General features: G+C 44.7%; 1 protein-coding gene across 8 annotated transcripts in view; it reads right to left on the bottom strand.

Annotated features, from left to right (window-relative positions):
• LOC138973187 (neural cell adhesion molecule 2-like) overlaps positions 1–18322 on the bottom strand; it is a 65243-nt gene that overhangs the window by 17019 nt on the left and 29902 nt on the right. For 2 of the 8 annotated variants that reach the window (XM_070345883.1, XM_070345887.1), the window contains exons 12-16: positions 17888–18022; positions 16511–16638; positions 13378–13585; positions 7102–7122; positions 4852–4971 (exon numbers count right to left, since the gene is read on the bottom strand). In XM_070345883.1, coding sequence (XP_070201984.1) covers positions 4852–4971; positions 7102–7122; positions 13378–13585; positions 16511–16638; positions 17888–18022 — 612 coding nt within the window. The remainder of the gene's footprint in view (positions 1–4851; positions 4972–7101; positions 7123–13377; positions 13586–16510; positions 16639–17887; positions 18023–18322) is intronic. The other 6 variants (XM_070345884.1, XM_070345888.1, XM_070345885.1 and 3 more) reach the window with 3 other exon arrangements.

The following is an 18322-nucleotide window of genomic DNA, read 5'->3' on the forward strand; positions in this document are numbered from 1 at the left end:
ATGTTCTTAAATTTGGCAACACCCCCCCCCCCTTTAACTCTTATTCACTTATATCAATTACTGGACAGAGAAAAAAAAGCTATCACAGCTGTACAAGCCATAAGAGAGAATAGGTGATGATGTTAATATGATTTAGTAAATGCAGTCTCATTTCAAAATAATATTTTTTCTCTCCATACTAAGATTTGTTGTTGCATTCACCTCTGACAAAATCAGAACCAGAGCCAACAAGTAAGACAAAACAAGGTATCACCTCTTGACCGACATACTCACCTTTTTCCCTGCAGGAAAATGAACACTGATTCAGCAGAAAATCAAACCCTCTACGCTCTATACCAAGGCCTAACCGCCATGCCACTGAAAATCTTACTACAGAAACAGTGATCTCCACAATGAACAACATCCAACCACAGCAACGGAAAACACAAACTCCATTCCAGTCACACCACAACTTGCAAATGAACAAAAGGAAACCAAACCAAAATTCTCCAAACACGAACTGAGTGAACTAGACTGCCACTAGCTGCATTCCAACATCAACAAACAACAACTGTGCCAAGTCTTCCAAACAATCAAACAGAATTCTGACAGATCTCAGCAATGTTGCCTAAAGACCATAACACTTAGAGCTGCTACTTTTGACAAACCAAAAACGTGAATAACATTCACCAGACAATACTATCCCGACTTCTCTTAGCTACCCCACAGACAGAAACATGCTGGGTCAAGTCACCGATGATGGAGGCATGAGAGGGGAACTTTCTGACATTGATAAATCAAAACAAGGATTGACAGAAATGAGAGGGGTTTAGGAAGGTGTGTACCAGCCAATAAAATGTACTTAGGCCATCCTACTTACAGGGCTCGCAAACAGTTGAGAAATGTTCTTTTCGATACCCTGAAGGTGTGCGATAACTAGAAAAGCCAGAGAACAATCAGACCTGGGAACCCCTGTTTTGCACTTAAAGTATTCTCAAACAAACTTACTTGGTGTATTTTCAGAAAAATGAGCGTACTCCACACAGCATTTGAACATCCATGATTCAACCATGCTTCACACGCGTACGTCACACCATTAATTAAGTTTACCAATACATTTAAAGCACATGCTTCTTTTAATGTTTACTGACAAAAACTGTAATTATGTGTCAAAATACTGGATCAGCTTCGGGATGCGCTTGTGAAGAAAAGTAGTGTAGGAATTTTTTCTCGTCGTATTTTTTTCCACTGACCGTACTGATCGTATTCTAGACAATCATGCGTAAAAAATGCGGCAAAATCGTATGGGTTCCCAGGTCTGTACAATGTATCCCGTTTCAGAAAATGACAAGCAATTATTTACCGGCAATGCATAATACCTTCCGTTTACCCCTTCTATTAGCATACAAAACCTGCAGTGAGTTCTGTTTTTTTCAAGCAGAGGTTGCACAAAAATCTGCGATATAACCGACGGTATGGCAATGCAAAGTCTAATTATATAGGCAACGCAAATTTTGACTAATATCGCAGCCCAGTATGCCACCACATTATTATTATTATTATTATTATGAACATTTGTGCGCCTAATCTAAATATAGCCCTAGGCGCTTACAAAATATAAAATACATAGTGAACATTATACGAAACACAAATCGACAAGGACTCATACACTCACAGACAGGCGCACAGCGAGAGCGCGACGCACTCACTCATACCAACTACAGGCACATGCATTCTAGACGGAAAAACAGTCGTAAATAAATAAATAAAGTATTGGATACATAAAGTTTGTTGAGAGAAGAAGAATAGAGCTGGAAAGGGAAGAAGAAGGAGAAAGAAAGAGACAGATCAAGGACCAGCAGGAGAGGGTGATGTGTGGTCATTAACGGACTAGTGAGGGAAGAGGTGTGTTTTGAGTGAGGTTTTGAATGATTGCATAGATGTGGAGTGCCTGAGTGAATGCGGGAGTTGGTTCCAGATGGATGGGGCCTGGTAGGAGAAGGTGCGCTGGCCATATGTTTTGGTGCGTGCTGATGGTATCCTAAAAAGGCGGGTGTCTGCGGAGGATCTTAGGGAGCGAGAGGGGGAGTAGACATCAAGAAGGTCAGAAAGATAGCTAGGGGGCGATAGATCAAAGTTTCTGAAGCAGAGTGTGGAGATCTTGAACTGAATCCTCTGTTGAACAGGCACATCAGCTTGAAAACTGAAATCTGAAGAAAGGATCTAGTTCCTTGACAATGGTTCGCATTTTGTTGCCTTAACGTTTTGAAAACGATCAAGTGAACAGAAGGCATACACCCATATGCCTTCCCCTACATGCAAACACAATCATGTGAAGAACATGACAGAACTTTGAGCCATAGCCACCCAAACAGAGAAAGGAAGTGGGCAACTAAACCAAAGAGAACAAATAGGGGGAAAGGTATCACACACACACACACACACACACACACACACACACACACACACACACACACACACACACACACACACACACACACACACACACACACACACGAATCAGAGAAGAGGAAGAGAAGAGAAACAAAACAGCAAACCGTCAAAAAACCAAAGCTTTAAAGACAATTAACCATCATATAATCACGTGAACAAACAACACAAATCGCTTTAGGCAACACAACACTTCAGTTCAATGAAACAAAGAACATACTGTGCATGCATCTTTGCTTGTATCTCAGAATATGATCATTTTCAAGGCAGCCACTTGAAACTTGAACGTAGTTTGAAATATTTTCTCAAAACACATTTTAAATTACAACGGTTGTCGATCTCTCCTGTGAAGTTCTACAAACAGAAATACCATAAAATACTGCAAACAACACCCAAATAAATGATTATCCAACTTTAAACCATGCATAAAAATCAGCGTTCAACAAACTCGGAACCAAACAGAAACACAATTTGGCTTTGATGTCAGAATCAGACTGCTCTGTTTCTGACCATTTCTGGCACTTCTTTCAAAGGCAACACCTGTGCTACAAACATGTACACAGGAAGACCCCTTCCATACACCCTCTTCTTTCTAAGCATGTCAGATGTCTTTGTTTCTGACATGTCAAACGTCTTTGTTCCTGACATTTCTTTTCAAGGCAACACTTGTGGTATATACTTGTACAAAGTAAAACCCTTCTTCAAGGCAACACGGTCATTTAAAAAAACAAGAACAAAACAACAGTTTTCCTGTTGTTCTCCTGTGTGCTTAATTGCCATCATACACGAACGTTTGACACCGAGTCAATGGTGCAAATACCTCTAGTCGATGATTTGGTTCAATAGTCGCATGGAAACAGGGACAGTAAAAAGGAGCTGATATGAATGCATATGTTTTTGTGCAAATGTGCAGACGTGTAGTGTTGTGTTGTGTTGTGTGTTTGCAAGAGCAAGCAAGAGACAGAGAGAAAGAAGGGGTTGAGGAGAGGGGCACATTCCCAGCATAGTGAAAACTCATGCTTGTTTGGGGAAAGAATTGCTTCCTTTTTCCACACATTTCATATAATCTGCTTGTCACACACTGTGAGAATGTGTTATTTTGTTCACAATTTATGTTTGATTGCAGCTGTCCGACTAACTTTTGTGGTAAAGTCAACTAAGCGGCTAAGAAACCCCCGTTTTCACTCTAAATCTGTAGCATCAAAGTAAATTCCCTGGCCATTCCTAGGGATTTATCAAATGATACATAATGCGCCAATCTTGGGGGAGGAAACAAGGGTCAGCCACTGGAGTTTCCACACTAACAGACTACCCATAACTCACCTCGCTTCCGTCAACACACTGACTTTTCAATGCCGTCAGCCTCATGCTCAATGACAGTCAAGCTTCCAATATCTTTTCATCAAACCAATACAGCACATACTTTAACGGCTTTTGTTGTTGTTTTTTCGTTGTTGGTGCATGCTTAAAAAAAACAAAAAAACATCAAAAGCTCTCTAGCCTGACTACAGCACAGCCTTACCTACCCAAACCTTAACACACGAGGAGTCTTGCAATCTCCTTGTCCTAAACTCTATACTACTGCAACATGCAACAATCAAAGCTCCCGGTTTGCCTTCCTGCATGTTCAGGTGTTAAATGTCCGACTATGCATGCCATCAGCACAAAAATCAGCTCATACCTGAGTTACTACAGCGACAAGGGCATGCTCAAGTTTGCAGATATAAACATGTTCCACCGAGCAGTTAGCACATGCCTCATTCAGTCAGCGTGGGGACAAAGGCGAACCCCAGTCACATAAATCAACAAAGCATGCTTTCATACGCAACCTAAGACTTGCTCATCACCCAAACAACCTACCAAACGCTATGGGCATGCATCACTCAGTTCCCAAATGGATGTTCATTCCTGTTTCACCGTAACAACTACGGCTTGCCTTCATCAACTACAAGGCGTTGGTTTGTCCACTACTTCAGTGTCAGTCACCACAGGAAGTTGCAACACAGTGTCGGAGACATGATTGAGGCAGACAAAGAACCGTGACTACCTAGCGCACTACCACATGCTTCCCAATGACATTAGCTCCACACTGACAGCCCCTTGCAGTAGTCTCTATGCAGTGCATGGTACAAGCACCACTGCCGGCAACAAGCGCATGCTTCAGGCAGCTCAGCTCAGGCGGGCCTACAGGTCTAGATGTTTTCCGCAGCAACAAAGACATGCATTACGTCCATTCCAATACACGACTGAGGCTGATGATGGACCCTCGATGCCCTTTGAGTGCGTGAGCCAGCCAGCGAGCGACAATGACAGGATGCAGATCCTAACAAAAACCAGGAGCGCGCGCAACATAAAAACAGGACAGAGGAGGTAGATGCAGCAGACAACCCTTCAAGCAATCTCATCCGTCACCTGAATCACCTTTGAACTTCATTTTGGCGTCATCGTCGGATGGGCCTGGGCCAAGAATGGGCTTTGACTGCAAACCTGAACCTTGGTCCGTGCGAGTCACCTCGGGCTCGGCGACGCTGCCTGAATCAACTAGCATGGCCAGGAGGGAAACAAGGGTTAAGGTCTTGGGGCAGGAATCAAATGACCAACTTAATACAGGGAGAAAATAAAAAAAGGTCAAAGGCACGGGAGAACTAAGCAAAATGTACTCTTTTCCTACTCACAAAATATCGGTAGCATGATCTTCATCATACCTGCTTGAAAGCTACCACCTTCCTGAGTGTAGGAAACATTTTGCGTAATGTTCAAATCCTTTTCAGATGGTCATGCCAGAATGTACACTGCAGACTATTTTGATGACGGCAATCTCCAGAAATAGCCCCCTGCGAGGCTTGACATCACACTGAATGGATCTCACTCAACATGTTCACTCTTTTTTCAGTGGGTGACGTCACTTCCTCGGGGCTAATTCGGGAGACAGCCTTGATGACGTGCGTGTGTCATTCTTCATCTCTGCGTGACTTTACACAAATCTGTGACATAGTCATGATCGCACGATCATACTGATACCATGATCGCATAGCTGTGAGTGATGATGACAATGACAATGGCTGATCAGTGGTTAGTACTTGTCAGACAGGACGGTGAGATAACAGGTCAACACCACTGTAACTATAGCACACAGACTTTGAGAAAATAAACAGGTTGTTCATATATACATTCAAAAATGTTGCCCTCATGAGAGAACGGCGTTAAACTAGCATTAACAAAAAAATGGAGCAAATACCCCATATTAATTTTATGACAAATTGAAAACAGGTTTCGATTCAGCCAAGAAAGTGCTGATAAACTGATCTCCCTTAGAGTAGATTTTTGTCTTCCTTTTTTTTTTAAACGCAAGGACGCAAACAAAAGAAAACAAGTCACGTAAGGCGAAAATACAACATTTAGTCAAGTAGGTGTCGAACTCACAGAATGAAACTGAACGCAATGCAACGCAGCAAGACCGTATACTCGTAGCATCGTCAGTCCACCGCGCACGGCAAAGGCAGTGAAATTGACAAGAAGAGCGGGGTAGTACTTGCGCTGAGAAGGATAGCACGCTTTTCTGTACCTCTCTTCGTTTTAACTTTCTGAGCGTGTTTTTAATCCAAACATATCATATCTATATGTTTTTGGAATCAGGAACCAACAAGGAATAAGATGAAGGTGTTTTTAAATTGATTTGGACAATTTAATTTTGATAATAATTTTTATATTTTTAATTTTCAGAGCTTGTTTTTAATCAAAATATAACATATTTATATGTTTTTGGAATCAGAAAATGATAAAGAATAAGATGTACGTAAATTTGGATCGTTTTATAAAAAAAATATTTTTTTTACAATTTTCAGATTTTTAATGACCAAACTCACTCATTAGTTTTTAAGCCACCAAGTTGAAATGCAATACCAAACCCCGGCCTTCGTCGAATATTACTTGACCAAAATTTCAACCAATTTGGTTGAAAAATGAGAGCGTGACAGTGCCGCCTCAACTTTCACGAAAAGCCGGATATGACGTCATCAAAGACATTTATCAAAAAAATGAAAAAAACGTATGGGGATTTCATACCCAGGAACTCTCATGTCAAATTTCATAAAGATCGGTCCAGTAGTTTAGTCTGAATCGCTCTACACACACACACAGACAGACAGACAGACACACACACACACACACACCACGACCCTCGTCTCGATTCCCCCCTCTACGTTAAAATATTTAGTCAAAACTTGACTAAATATAAAAACCAGGAATAATTGTGATTCTGGGGAAAATCCTTACAGTGGTACCTGCAATGTGAGAGGGACACCTGCCAACAGAAGATATCTGTTGTCCCTTTATCTACCATTTCAACCAGCAGCAGTAATGTAGCAATATTTGTGTGCTGGTCTCAAAGGTGTCCTTCCATGGCAGGTAGCACTGCAATATATCCACCCCAATCACCCTCTCCCCCATCATCCTACTGGTGCTTGACAGTGATGTTGACCTGCGTACTAATCCAAACAAGAGGGTGGAGCTAGAACAGGCAGGGGGTGGACTAACTGGGGGAAGTGACAGCACTGTGATGACGGTGTTACAGTCCAGACAGACACAAGTGCACTGTACATTTGGTCAGAGGGTTAATAAAGACGACAAAGCCAATAGCAGCTGCCTTTAGCCAATGGAGTTAAACCTCACCCTGTCCTTTGGTTTCCCCGTCTGAAATGAGGGCCACCAAGTTTGCTTTCATTCTTCAATCCTTTATCCCCATTTTTTCCATCTCTGCTGTTGTCATTCTTCAACCTTTCCCCTGTTTTTCAACTCGCAACCCCTCTTCAAGTCATACCAAGTCTATCCCCCCCCCCCCCCCTATTTTCGAAACTTGCCCCCCCCCCCCCCCCCCCCGTTTTCTAAACTTACAACTGTGTCATTCACTTTATATTGCAATTTGATTAAATAAAAAGTACAAATACCTTCTTTAGCTTCTCTAATTCTACCCCTCACTCCACTAGTCCCAGCCAATCATAACAAATGTACTTTACCATAATGTGAACAAGAGCTACATGACTCCTACCCTAAACTCTCTTCCCTAATAAAATGAAAAATTTCTAAAGTAAATTTTGATTTAATTAATATACTTACCCGAATCACATTAGCATTGAGTCACATGAGATGCTTAGCACTGAAAAACGCTTACCTATCTAAGGGAAGCAACCCCATCACCAAAACGAAAGCGAAAGTAGCTTAGGTAATGAGCAGTCACACTGAGAGTTACCTCCCATATTGGTGTGCACACGTCACTTCCCACACCTCCACGTGTCTACCTACCCTCATACGGCTTTTACACAAACATCAAAACCATACGCGGGGCAGGCGGGAGGGAATCCAATATGTGATTCGGGTAAGTATATTAATTAAATCAAAATTTACTTTAGAAATTTTTCATTAAATTTCATATTCTTACTCCGAATCACATTAGCAGATAATCATCAAGAAGGCGGTGGGAAAGAAAAATCTAACTCACTCTAAAAACCTTGTCAGGAAGTAGCCCCATGCCAACAAGGCAGGGAGGGCTCGGTGGAAAGAAAATTCTAACTCACACTAATCCTTAGCCAGGAACTGGCACGCTGCCAACAAATCAGGAAGGGATCGGAGAAACAAACCTGATTGACAGCCAAGTAGTCTCTAATCAAAACTAGCCAAAGGAAAACCTCAGCGGGCTAGTAAGCTGTGCCCAAACCTTCGATCAATCCCACGGACAAAAAAGGGAAAAGGCACACAGAGAGACCAAAGCTCTGGATTAAATGAACCCGAGCCAAGTAGAGGGGGAAAGACAATCTGCCGCCACCCCCCCCCCCTTTCTTCTTCTAGGAAGGAAAGTTCAACCCAACAAGAAACGTGGACAAAGAGAGGCAGCTCAAAAGAAGGGCGACCAATCACCACGTAAAGGAAAGAGCGAGACGTCCGAGTACCAGGTACCCGAGTCTAACTCGATGACGAAAACTCACAAAGAGCGTCAGCGTACCTAAGTTCCAAGAACAACAGAGTACGCAATTCAGTCTGCTTGTAGGAAAATTGAAAGAGAATCCAAACCCCAGACTGAAAGCGAGACTGATAAGCATCAAAAAACCGTGGCGCCAAGCAGTCGAGGAAATTCCCGAGAAAAAATTCTCCGGAAAAGCTGGAAGATACGTTCGTAGCCAAATCGAGAGTAAAAGCTGAAACTTGGACGAACCAACCAGAAAATGTCTGTCCGTCTTTGGGAGACGGAAGGCCAGACAAAATGCAAAACCCTTTAGCCATTGTTGCCTGTGGTAGAAAGGTGACCGTAAAAGGAAACCCAACCCAACGGCAGTCGCTCTAACTCTCCTCATTTTAGAATGAGGATGAAGAAAGCGTCGGGTCCACAGACATAGGCACCCGAAAAAGCGAAGTCAAGCAGCTAAACGCTGCCGAACAACGCACAGACTAAGGCTAAGAGCCACAGAGCCCGTAACCCAGACGCCATTCCAAAATACCCGCTGAACACCGGCAAAGGAATGACTCAAAGGTTTCGGAACATTAGTTAGCCCTCTGCCGAGAGGAGAGGACTAATAAAAAAACTGAGAGAGAAGGTCAGCCACAAAGGATGATCCTTCGAACTGATATTGCCGAAGACAATGCCCCCTCAGAAAATCTGTATGTCACCTCCGAGGACGACTTAAGTGAAACTTAAGTTTGGACGAAACATCAGAACCAGTCCTTGCTCGAGAAAGGCAGAGCCTGACCCAGCGAAAGACCAACACCGGCCGCATAAGTCAGTCATTGTTCCTAAAGCGCCGACGTACCCATGACGTCAGTAAGAGAACAACTCTCCGGCTAACCGGAAATGTGACCGGAACAGCAAAATGTGGCTGAAACGACTGTCACCCTGACCGCCAGAAGCCAGCATACCCGAAGGTCAGCCCGAAACGCTGTGTGAACATCGCTAAAGAGCAAAATCAAATCCCGTCGACACCCAAACGCGTGAGCGAGGTGAAGAGAGGATAAAAAACACCTGATCTTCGTTCACCCTAGGAAAGGTTGAACAAAGAATGAAGACGACATCATCGTATTGATCTACACCAAGTGTAAACAAATCAATATAATCCGTCCTAGACCGAAAATATGATGAAAGTCTCCTAAAGATGCCAGATCTAACCGGACGTCCCATCTCCTCCTAAGAGAGAAGGATGCGTCTTGAAACAGACACAACCGAGTCTCTCGTAACTGAAAACCAGTAGAGGAAGCAAAATCCGAGTCCCCAGAAAAGGTGACCGCGGAGAAGCAGAGGACGAGTGTCAGACGAAGCCCAAGTAGCCAAAACAAGCTAAGGCTAAAACTGTTCCGTAACTTGTCTTGAGGGACAGGAAAATACCCGAAAGGAGTACCACTTCAGGTATGGGATGAAATAGCCCAAGAACCTGTAAAAAATGGTATGCCACAGAAGAGGAATCTCCAAACCAAAGTAGGAAAAACTCCCTCTTCCCAACCAAACGGAAGTTGTCCTCGCCGTACAGGCACCCAAAGAGTGTGCCAAAACAGCTGACGTCCTTCCGGAAAACAAGTCTGTTCGCTAGCCTCAGACCCACAGTCGGGGTGGACAAGCAGGCGACAAAGACCAAGGTCACAGACCAGTGGCATAAAAAACGATGCATGAGTAACCCGGAAACCGGAAACTCGCGTACCGGAGTATCACTTTGACTTATACTCTGACTGGAGTGAGAGTAAAGAAAGCCAAGTGAAGAAAGCCCGAAGGCCTATACCACGGAGGGCCCAGAGGCGGAAGGAAACACGCAATAACCGGAGACCGGAGCCCGTGTCTCTGGAAAACACCTGCTCATCCCTTGACTCAGAGGAAAAGGGTAAGAGGAGAGGCCATCCAACCACCATGTCTGGAAAAGCGGAAGTCACAACACCCTCGGGGTGAAGCAAAAACTGCCCCGGCTGAAGCACAGAGTGCAACAATGCCGACCGCTGTTGCTCTCTCTCTGGCTGTAAGAAGCCAGAAAAAGAGACAGCGTATCCAGCCAAAGCCAGAAAAGCAGCCCCTGAAAGCACAGAATGCGGAAACGAGGGCTGAATAGGCTGAGGCCGAAGCCATAAAAGACCGGAGGCCAGTCGGCGGTCCGTACAGCACTTCCCCGTCGCCTTAGCGTACGCGTGCCATAGGACCCCCTAATCCGGTGAGGACCGGAAAAAACGCAGCCATCGCAACCGCAAAAGCGGAAATGAAGGCTGCATAGACTGAGGCCAGAAGCCATCAAGCCCGGAGGCCAGTCTGCAGTCCATCCCATCACCGGTGCAGAGAGAACGCATGAGGGAGGACCTATACTTCCGACCAAAACCGGAAATGCAGCGGCCGTAAACGGCAGCCATATCCAGTCCATCCCGTCACCGTTGTCCGAGCGAACGCATGAGAGAGGACCTATGCTTCCGATAAAACCGGAAACGCAGTGGCCGTAAACGGCTGCCGCTACTGTTCTGTATAGACCGTGACCGCGGTGGGTAAGACGAAAGTATCAGAACAGGGGTTATGCTTCCGGTTGAGAACCGGAAACGCAGGAGCCATAAACGGCTGCCGCTACTGTTCTGTATAGTCCGTAACCACGGTGGGTAAGACAGAAGTATCAGAACAGCGGTTATGCTTCCGGTTGAAAACCGGAAACGCAGTAGCCGTAAACGGCTGCCGCTACCGTTCTGTATAGTCCGTTACCACGGAGGGTGACGGAAGTATCAGAACAGCGGTTATGCTTCCGGTTGAAACCGGAAACGCAGTCGCCGTAAACGGCTGCCGCTACCGTTCTGTTTAGTCCGTGACCACAGTGGGTGACAGACGTATCAGAACGGGGGTTATGCTTCCGGTTGAAAACCGGAAACGCAGTAGCCGTAAACGGCTGCCGCTACCGTTCTGTATAGTACGTGACCATCGTGGGTGACGTAAGTATCAGAGCGGGGGTTATGTTTCCGGTTGAAAACCGGAAACGCAGTAGCCGTAAACGACTGCCGCTACCGTTCTGTATAGTCCGTGACCATCGTGGGTGGCGGAAGTATCAGAACGGGAGTTATGCTTCCGGTTGAAAACCGGAAACGCAGTAGCCGTAAACGGCTGCCGCTACTGTTATGCCGCAGTCCGTGCCCTCTGGGGAAATGTCGGTATTGGCAACAACAGGAGAATGCAAGGAGTGACCCTGCCCCAAAGAACTGTCTCCCCTAAGGGAGTGTCCAGACGTCTCACGAGGACTGTAGGACCAGTTCAACTTACCGGCAATGCCACCACAGAAGCGGCCACCGACAAGGCAGGAACCTGCTTCCCGGAAACGGAAGCAACCAACAAGGAAGCCAGGAACCGGACAACCACCACGGAAGGGAGCAAGACACTGCCGACCGCCGTGGAACGCTGCATCTCCTCTCTCCCCAATGCCGAACTCTGGGACAAAGATAACACGAGAGAGGACACCAACAACCCCCCTCCAACAAGAAGGGAGCACAGAAACAACGGACGTGAACGACTGCGCAAAGCACAAGTGCTAGAAGCAGAAACATGCACGGACAGAGAGGGGATTGCAGCCTAAACCACAACCCCAAGCTAAAAAAGGCGACGGCGGACGAAAGCTAAACTAGCCTTAAACGTCAGCCTAGCCAAAAAGCTAAAACCAAACATAGCTACTGATAACCGAAACGACGGACGAACTATCAGAAGCTAAGAAAATACGAAAAACTTTGCACAAATTACTGTAAGCACGTAAGTCCAAAGGACAGAAAACTTCAGTAATTAAAAAAGTTCAACGAACAACGACTAACCAAGCTTGTAAACTACCCGAGTAAACAAGCAAAGGCGACCTACCAAAAACATTAAAGTCAGCAAAGCTAACAAGATGCAAATGGCGAAAAAACATACGGCTAAAATTACTGAAACACGCAAGCCGCAACGGCCTGCCAAGTCAGTAAACAAAATAATTCTCTAGAGAAACACCCAAAATAACCATGCTTGCCGAACCCAAAGGAGGCCCGCACGGCTAATTACCATTATAATGGAAGTTAGCAAGCTAACTGAACACACTAACAATGGCGACAAGGCAACAAGTCACTGACAAACAAGTCCGAACACGGACGAAAGTTCAGCAACAAAAGCGAGAAAGAGAACACAAAAACAGGAACGAGCTCACCAAACAGCAGTAGTGACGAGCAGACAGACAGGTAACATGGCCGGCAGGTGTCACAACAACACAAGAGCAGACCATAGGAGCGAAAAAATTTCAGTGACCTTTCCCTCAGAGGTGAAAAGATCGTATGAGGGTAGGTAGACACGTGGAGGTGTGGGAAGTGACGTGTGCACACCAATATGGGAGGTAACTCTCAGTGTGACTGCTCATTACCTAAGCTACTTTCGCTTTCGTTTTGGTGATGGGGTTGCTTCCCTTAGATAGGTAAGCGTTTTTCAGTGCTAAGCATCTCATGTGACTCAATGCTAATGTGATTCGGAGTAAGAATATGAAATTTAACCACAGTCTAACACACTTCCCTACAATTATACATAATATGTGAATCATAGACAGTATGTGTTCTACAATACACTGCACCTTACTTTGCACTAAATGCTGACCTGAATATTTATCAAATGACTCGCTGTTCGACCCTCTTACCCATGCATTGTTAACTTTTTTTATGAAGGGCTCTCCATCACCCAAACTTGATACATTTGACCTCTACTCTAGCCTTGACCCGTAAAAACAGTAACTTTAACCTAGCACCTACTCTGTTACCATAGCACCCCATCTGTTCCTATAGCAGCCAATCTGATCCCATAGCAGCCAATCTGTTACCAAAGATACAACCTTCAGAGCATTTACCCCTTCTCCCAATCTCTTGTGTAGCCAAGTTGACCCCCCACAAACATCCAGGTGGACACAGAGTGCACACAAAGGAGAGAAAGCAATGAAGGGCCACACCCACCTCCTGAGCCTGTCCTGAAGATGAAGGTGGTCTCGTCGGACGTGCCGATCCTGTTGACGGCCTTGATCTTGGCCTGGTAGAAGGTGTTCTTCTTCAGGTTGTCCAGGACCACACTGGTGCTCGCCTGGCCCGGGATGTTCTCCGTCTGGGCTTGTGGCAGCACTCGCACGGCAGCCCATGGCTCTGTGTTTGTGTTCACCTCTAGCGCCTGCATAGACATCAAAGAGTTAATCAGTGTTCGCACAAAGCCATTTAGCTCTGAGCCTGTCTTTACCTCTAGCATCTGCATAGAAACCAAAGATTTAATCGGTGATTTCACTAAGCCATCTGATTCTGTGTTCACCTCTAGTGTGACTTCAAACGGTAATTGCACACATCATTTTGCAACTGAAAAGCTAGAATCAATAAGTCCACATTCTGTGGTGACAACCAGTCAAGCTGTGCATAATTATCAACGCAGCATTCATTCAATGTTCGGGGCCAAACATCTGTAATGCAAAACCTTTAGCAGCTGCTTTCACCTGCTGACCATTCCTTTTCCAGTATTTGCATAGTTTTACCAGCAAAATATTTGTATCTGAATAATTTGTGACCTGGAACAAAACGCAACTATGGCGTTTTCCATATTGCATATGTACTTTACAAGCTGTCAAGGCTTTTGAATACCGTACTTTTGGGACCATGAAGCGCCAACTGTTTTCCTCAACTTTTCCCCCTGCGTCATATTGACCTATATCGCCTTGTGTATGGCTAAAGAAGAGTACACATGTACCCACATCCCTATACAAAGAAAGTGAACAGTCCCTCTCTAATGATATGCATGTTTCTGTTTCTATGACCAGGACAAAGTTTCCTCTCAAACATCAAAGGTGTTGGTGCCATAGTTACGAGGTCATTGACCCGGGGTCAGAAGATCAGTGTCTGTAAACTAGGGCAGGGAGCTGGTCTTAGCTGAAAATATGGCCAAACAGCTCTGTGAATGCAGACTCAGACCTGGGAACCCCTGTTTTGCACTTTGAGTATTCTCAAACAAACTTGGTGTATTTTAACAAAAAATGAGCGTACTCCACACAGCGTTTGCACATCCATGATTAAAACATGCCTCATGCTTTTTTCAATTTTTACTGACAAAAACTGTACCGTATTTGACGGACTACAAGCCGCGACTTTAAAAAAAAAATCGCATTGCGGCTTATAAAAAGATGCGGCTAAAACGTTACCTAAACTTGAATAGCATTCACCTAATGGAAGTCGCCGCGGATTTTCATTTCGCTCGATTAGCGATTACCGGTACTTTATTAGCTCTCTACTCAAGACTCGGCGCTTTTCTCTTTCATTCGCGAATCTTCGTTTGTCAACAAGTCGTCGTGACAAGCGTACAGAGAAACACCGGATGTATCGGGATCTCACGCGCGTGAGATTTATTTTTGTTGTGTCGCAATAGTTGGAGGAGCGAGAGCCGCCATGTTGTGTTTTCGTCTGCTCAAAATGTGCGCAAAAGTCGTAAATCATCCCAAAAAAGCTTATTCCGGGCGGGACTACATGTGTGTGTTGGTTACAAATTGTATGTGTGAGTGATATTTTTCTTGAAACTTTTTCACTTTTCTTCTTTGTTTCACTTGTTTATTCTCGGAGCCGATTTTGTCAAATACCGTACTTTCGTTTGCCTGGTTCTTTTGATTGATTGACACGATCCGATTATATTTTTTTCGACAGCGGCTAATATAGTGACGTAATCATGTGCCAAAATACTGGATCGGCTTCAGGATGGGCTTGTGAAGAAAAGTAGTCTAAGAATTTTTCTCGTCGTATTTTTTTCCCACTGACCGTACTGAGCGTATTCTCGACAATCATGCGTACAAAATACGGCGAAATCGTATGGGTGCCCAGGTCTGCAGACGTATTTTCATTCTGTATACTTCTTTTGACTTGCAGTCAATACACCAGAAGCGTCTACTGTGTGAATTCTTCTCAATTGAAACCTAAAAGTGGGGGTTGGGCCTTTTACAAATAAGCGCCTTATAGTCCCGTAAATACGGTACATTTTAAAACTTTCAAGTAGCCATCCAATACAGGGTTCGTACAGAATTTGTGTCTCAGAAATTAAAGACTTTTTAAAGACTTTTAAAAGCCCTCAAAATAAAAATGAAAGACCAAAATGTGCGTGGACTAGTGTTGAACAACAATATTATCATAGTAATACTTACGCGTTTTCATCTGGATCTGTCCGACTTTTCAGTTTCCGGAAAATAAAAATACACACACACACACACAAACAGACACACATGTAATTTAGATGGAGGGATGGGAGGTTGAAGGAACATTAGTGGCATGCGATGACTTGAGGGCATCAATGTCTCTGTCCAGTTTCACCACAGGCGGAAGGTATCGTTCACTGGACCACTACTTACATAGAAAGACTAGTCTTTCTATGTAAGTAGTGGTCCAGTGAACGATACCTTCCGCCTGTGGTTTCACCAAGGATGCAGCTTTCTCATGAGACGTAAGCGCTCCAACACCCATCGAAGCGACGCTGATAGTCTTCTTGCAGACGCAGCAAAAAGCATTTCGCTTATTTCCTCCAGGGTCCTTTCGTATCCATTTCGAAAACTCTGGATTTTCAAGCCACGCATCTACGAATGAGCACAAACCCGGCATTTTTGCTCTTGAGACTTCCAATTGCGCATGTCCCGGATGTAAGCAATTTGAAAAGCCAAAGGGACATCACTCGAGCTGATTTGCCACTTTGTTCTCTGTCGTCTGCTGCAGGCGAACGCGATCACTTCGTTGTTGTTTTCCAATTTTCACGCATCGTTTATTTTTTGTTTGATTTTTTTTGGTGATAATTGGACAGAACAAACTAAAGACCAACATTGATACAGATGTCTTATTTTCCTTGCACAAGATTTTTGAAATTCACAAACCTGTACAAACCCAAGTGGATTTTTAAAGACTTATAAAGACATGAGAATGGTAGTTCATTTCTTACAAACCTGTAAAGACTTGTAAAGACCGTGCGAACCCTGCAATAAAAGCTGCCAAGTTCACTTTCCATGGGCACCATGGTATACTGAATAAGGAGAAAGAGATTCCAAAAGGAAGTTGTAACTTGAGAAATATAAGTGTATGTTACCTCTGCGTACTCCACAACGTAGTTTGCAATATCTGCACCGCCTGTCATTGGCACGTCCCAGCTCAGCGTGTATTCGTAGGCATTGGCTCCACTGCGGGGGGACTTGACCATCACGCGGTCTGGCTCACCTGCACACAACACACAGTCATTATGGATTCTGGTGTACACGGCATGAAACGACGTTCTTGATTGGATGTACGAAAAAACCGTCCCCAGATTGGATCAGACCTTTACATCACAAGCGCAGTTTATAATGACTGCTGCTGATTGTCAAGTGATAAGCGGACATTTTGCATGCTTCTAAGTTTGAGCGTAGCAGTTTTGGGCTTAGCGTAGCAGCGTAGCAATTGCTGCAAAATCGTAGCATGCTACGCTGAAATCGTAGCAGTTGGCAGCTCTGTGTGTGTGTGTGTGTGTGTGGCTGTGTAAGTGACTGACACATGTGAAAAGAGTGTTTCTATGCAGTGGGAAGTTTGCGTGTGTGTGTGATGTGTGACATACGTTCAAGTGTTTCTGGGAAGTCGTTTTTTTGCCAAATGGCGAACCTGTCTAAAGACCCCTGTCTAAAGAGACCCCCTGTCTCAAGAGACCCCCTGTCTCAAGAGACCCCCTGTCTAAAGAGACCCCCTGTCTCAAGAGACCCCCTGTCTCAAGAGACCCCCTGTCTAAAGAGACCCCCTGTCTAGAGACCCCCTGTCTAAAGAGACCACCTGTCTAAAGAGACCACTTTGGCTCAGTCCCTCGGGTGGTCTCTTTGGACAGGTTCGACTGTACTTTAGCACTAACAACTGATTATTTCCCAGACAAACATCGAATAATGATCACTGGGGGTAATCAAGCCAAATTTCATGGAGGTCCAAACAATATCTAAAGTGATGTGCTACTTATAGCAGTAGTCCTTTCCCCTATCTGACTGAGTGGATTTGTGTAAGAACAAAATAAATGCATGTCCCCCCCCCCCCCCCCCCCCCCCCAGTGTCCAGCAGAAAAGAAGAACCCAGTCCACTGCCACGGGCAGGAGAGGACGACAAACCTCTGCTGCTGCATTCCTAACCTGTTTGCTGCCAGTACATTTGTCTATACAAAGCATTACCTGTATTTGCCTGAAATTACAATTTACAATGTGCCCTTGGTGTGTTAATGAATAAATCACAGATGCCCACATTTTTTGTTTGGTGTTGTTCTTCTGCTTTGTTCTTTATTTAACAGTTTGTTGCCCATTAAAGCAAGTTACCCAGGACATCAGCTGACAGGCAGTAAAAGGTTTAAGGGTGTGTGTAGCAACCTGTCAGGAAAGAGTTCAGGACTTTACGGGGTGGGGGGGAGGGGGGGGAAGAAAGCAGAGGGGTTGTTAGACTGGAGAGTGTTGAAACTCACTGTAGTCAGCGGTTCTCTCCATAAAGTTTTTCTCCGCCCCGGATCCGACGTTGTTGATGGCGTAGACCTTGATGGAGTACTGCGTGTTGGGGTCTAGCTCCTCAAGTTCCACCTTCGTCATCACCTCGCCCGCCACTGCAACACAGAACATTCATCATCTTCTTCCCTTTCTTCTGGCCACTGCAACACAGAACCTTTATCAACTTTTGTCCTGTAAATAAATGCACAAATGGCCACTTCAAACAAGTTTCAGCACACATACACACAAAGCATGAAATGTTTCGAACAACTGACTACAAGAATCTAACCTTTGAATTTAATAACTCTCTGTCTAGTGCCCCACACACACACACTAGTACAACACATCACAACGCATAGCGTGCAGTCATGCATACTCACAAACGCGCACACACACACCAACGAGTAAACCAAGAT

Source organism: Littorina saxatilis, linkage group LG8, assembly GCF_037325665.1.
Source record: "Littorina saxatilis isolate snail1 linkage group LG8, US_GU_Lsax_2.0, whole genome shotgun sequence".
Taxonomy (NCBI): domain Eukaryota; kingdom Metazoa; phylum Mollusca; class Gastropoda; order Littorinimorpha; family Littorinidae; genus Littorina; species Littorina saxatilis.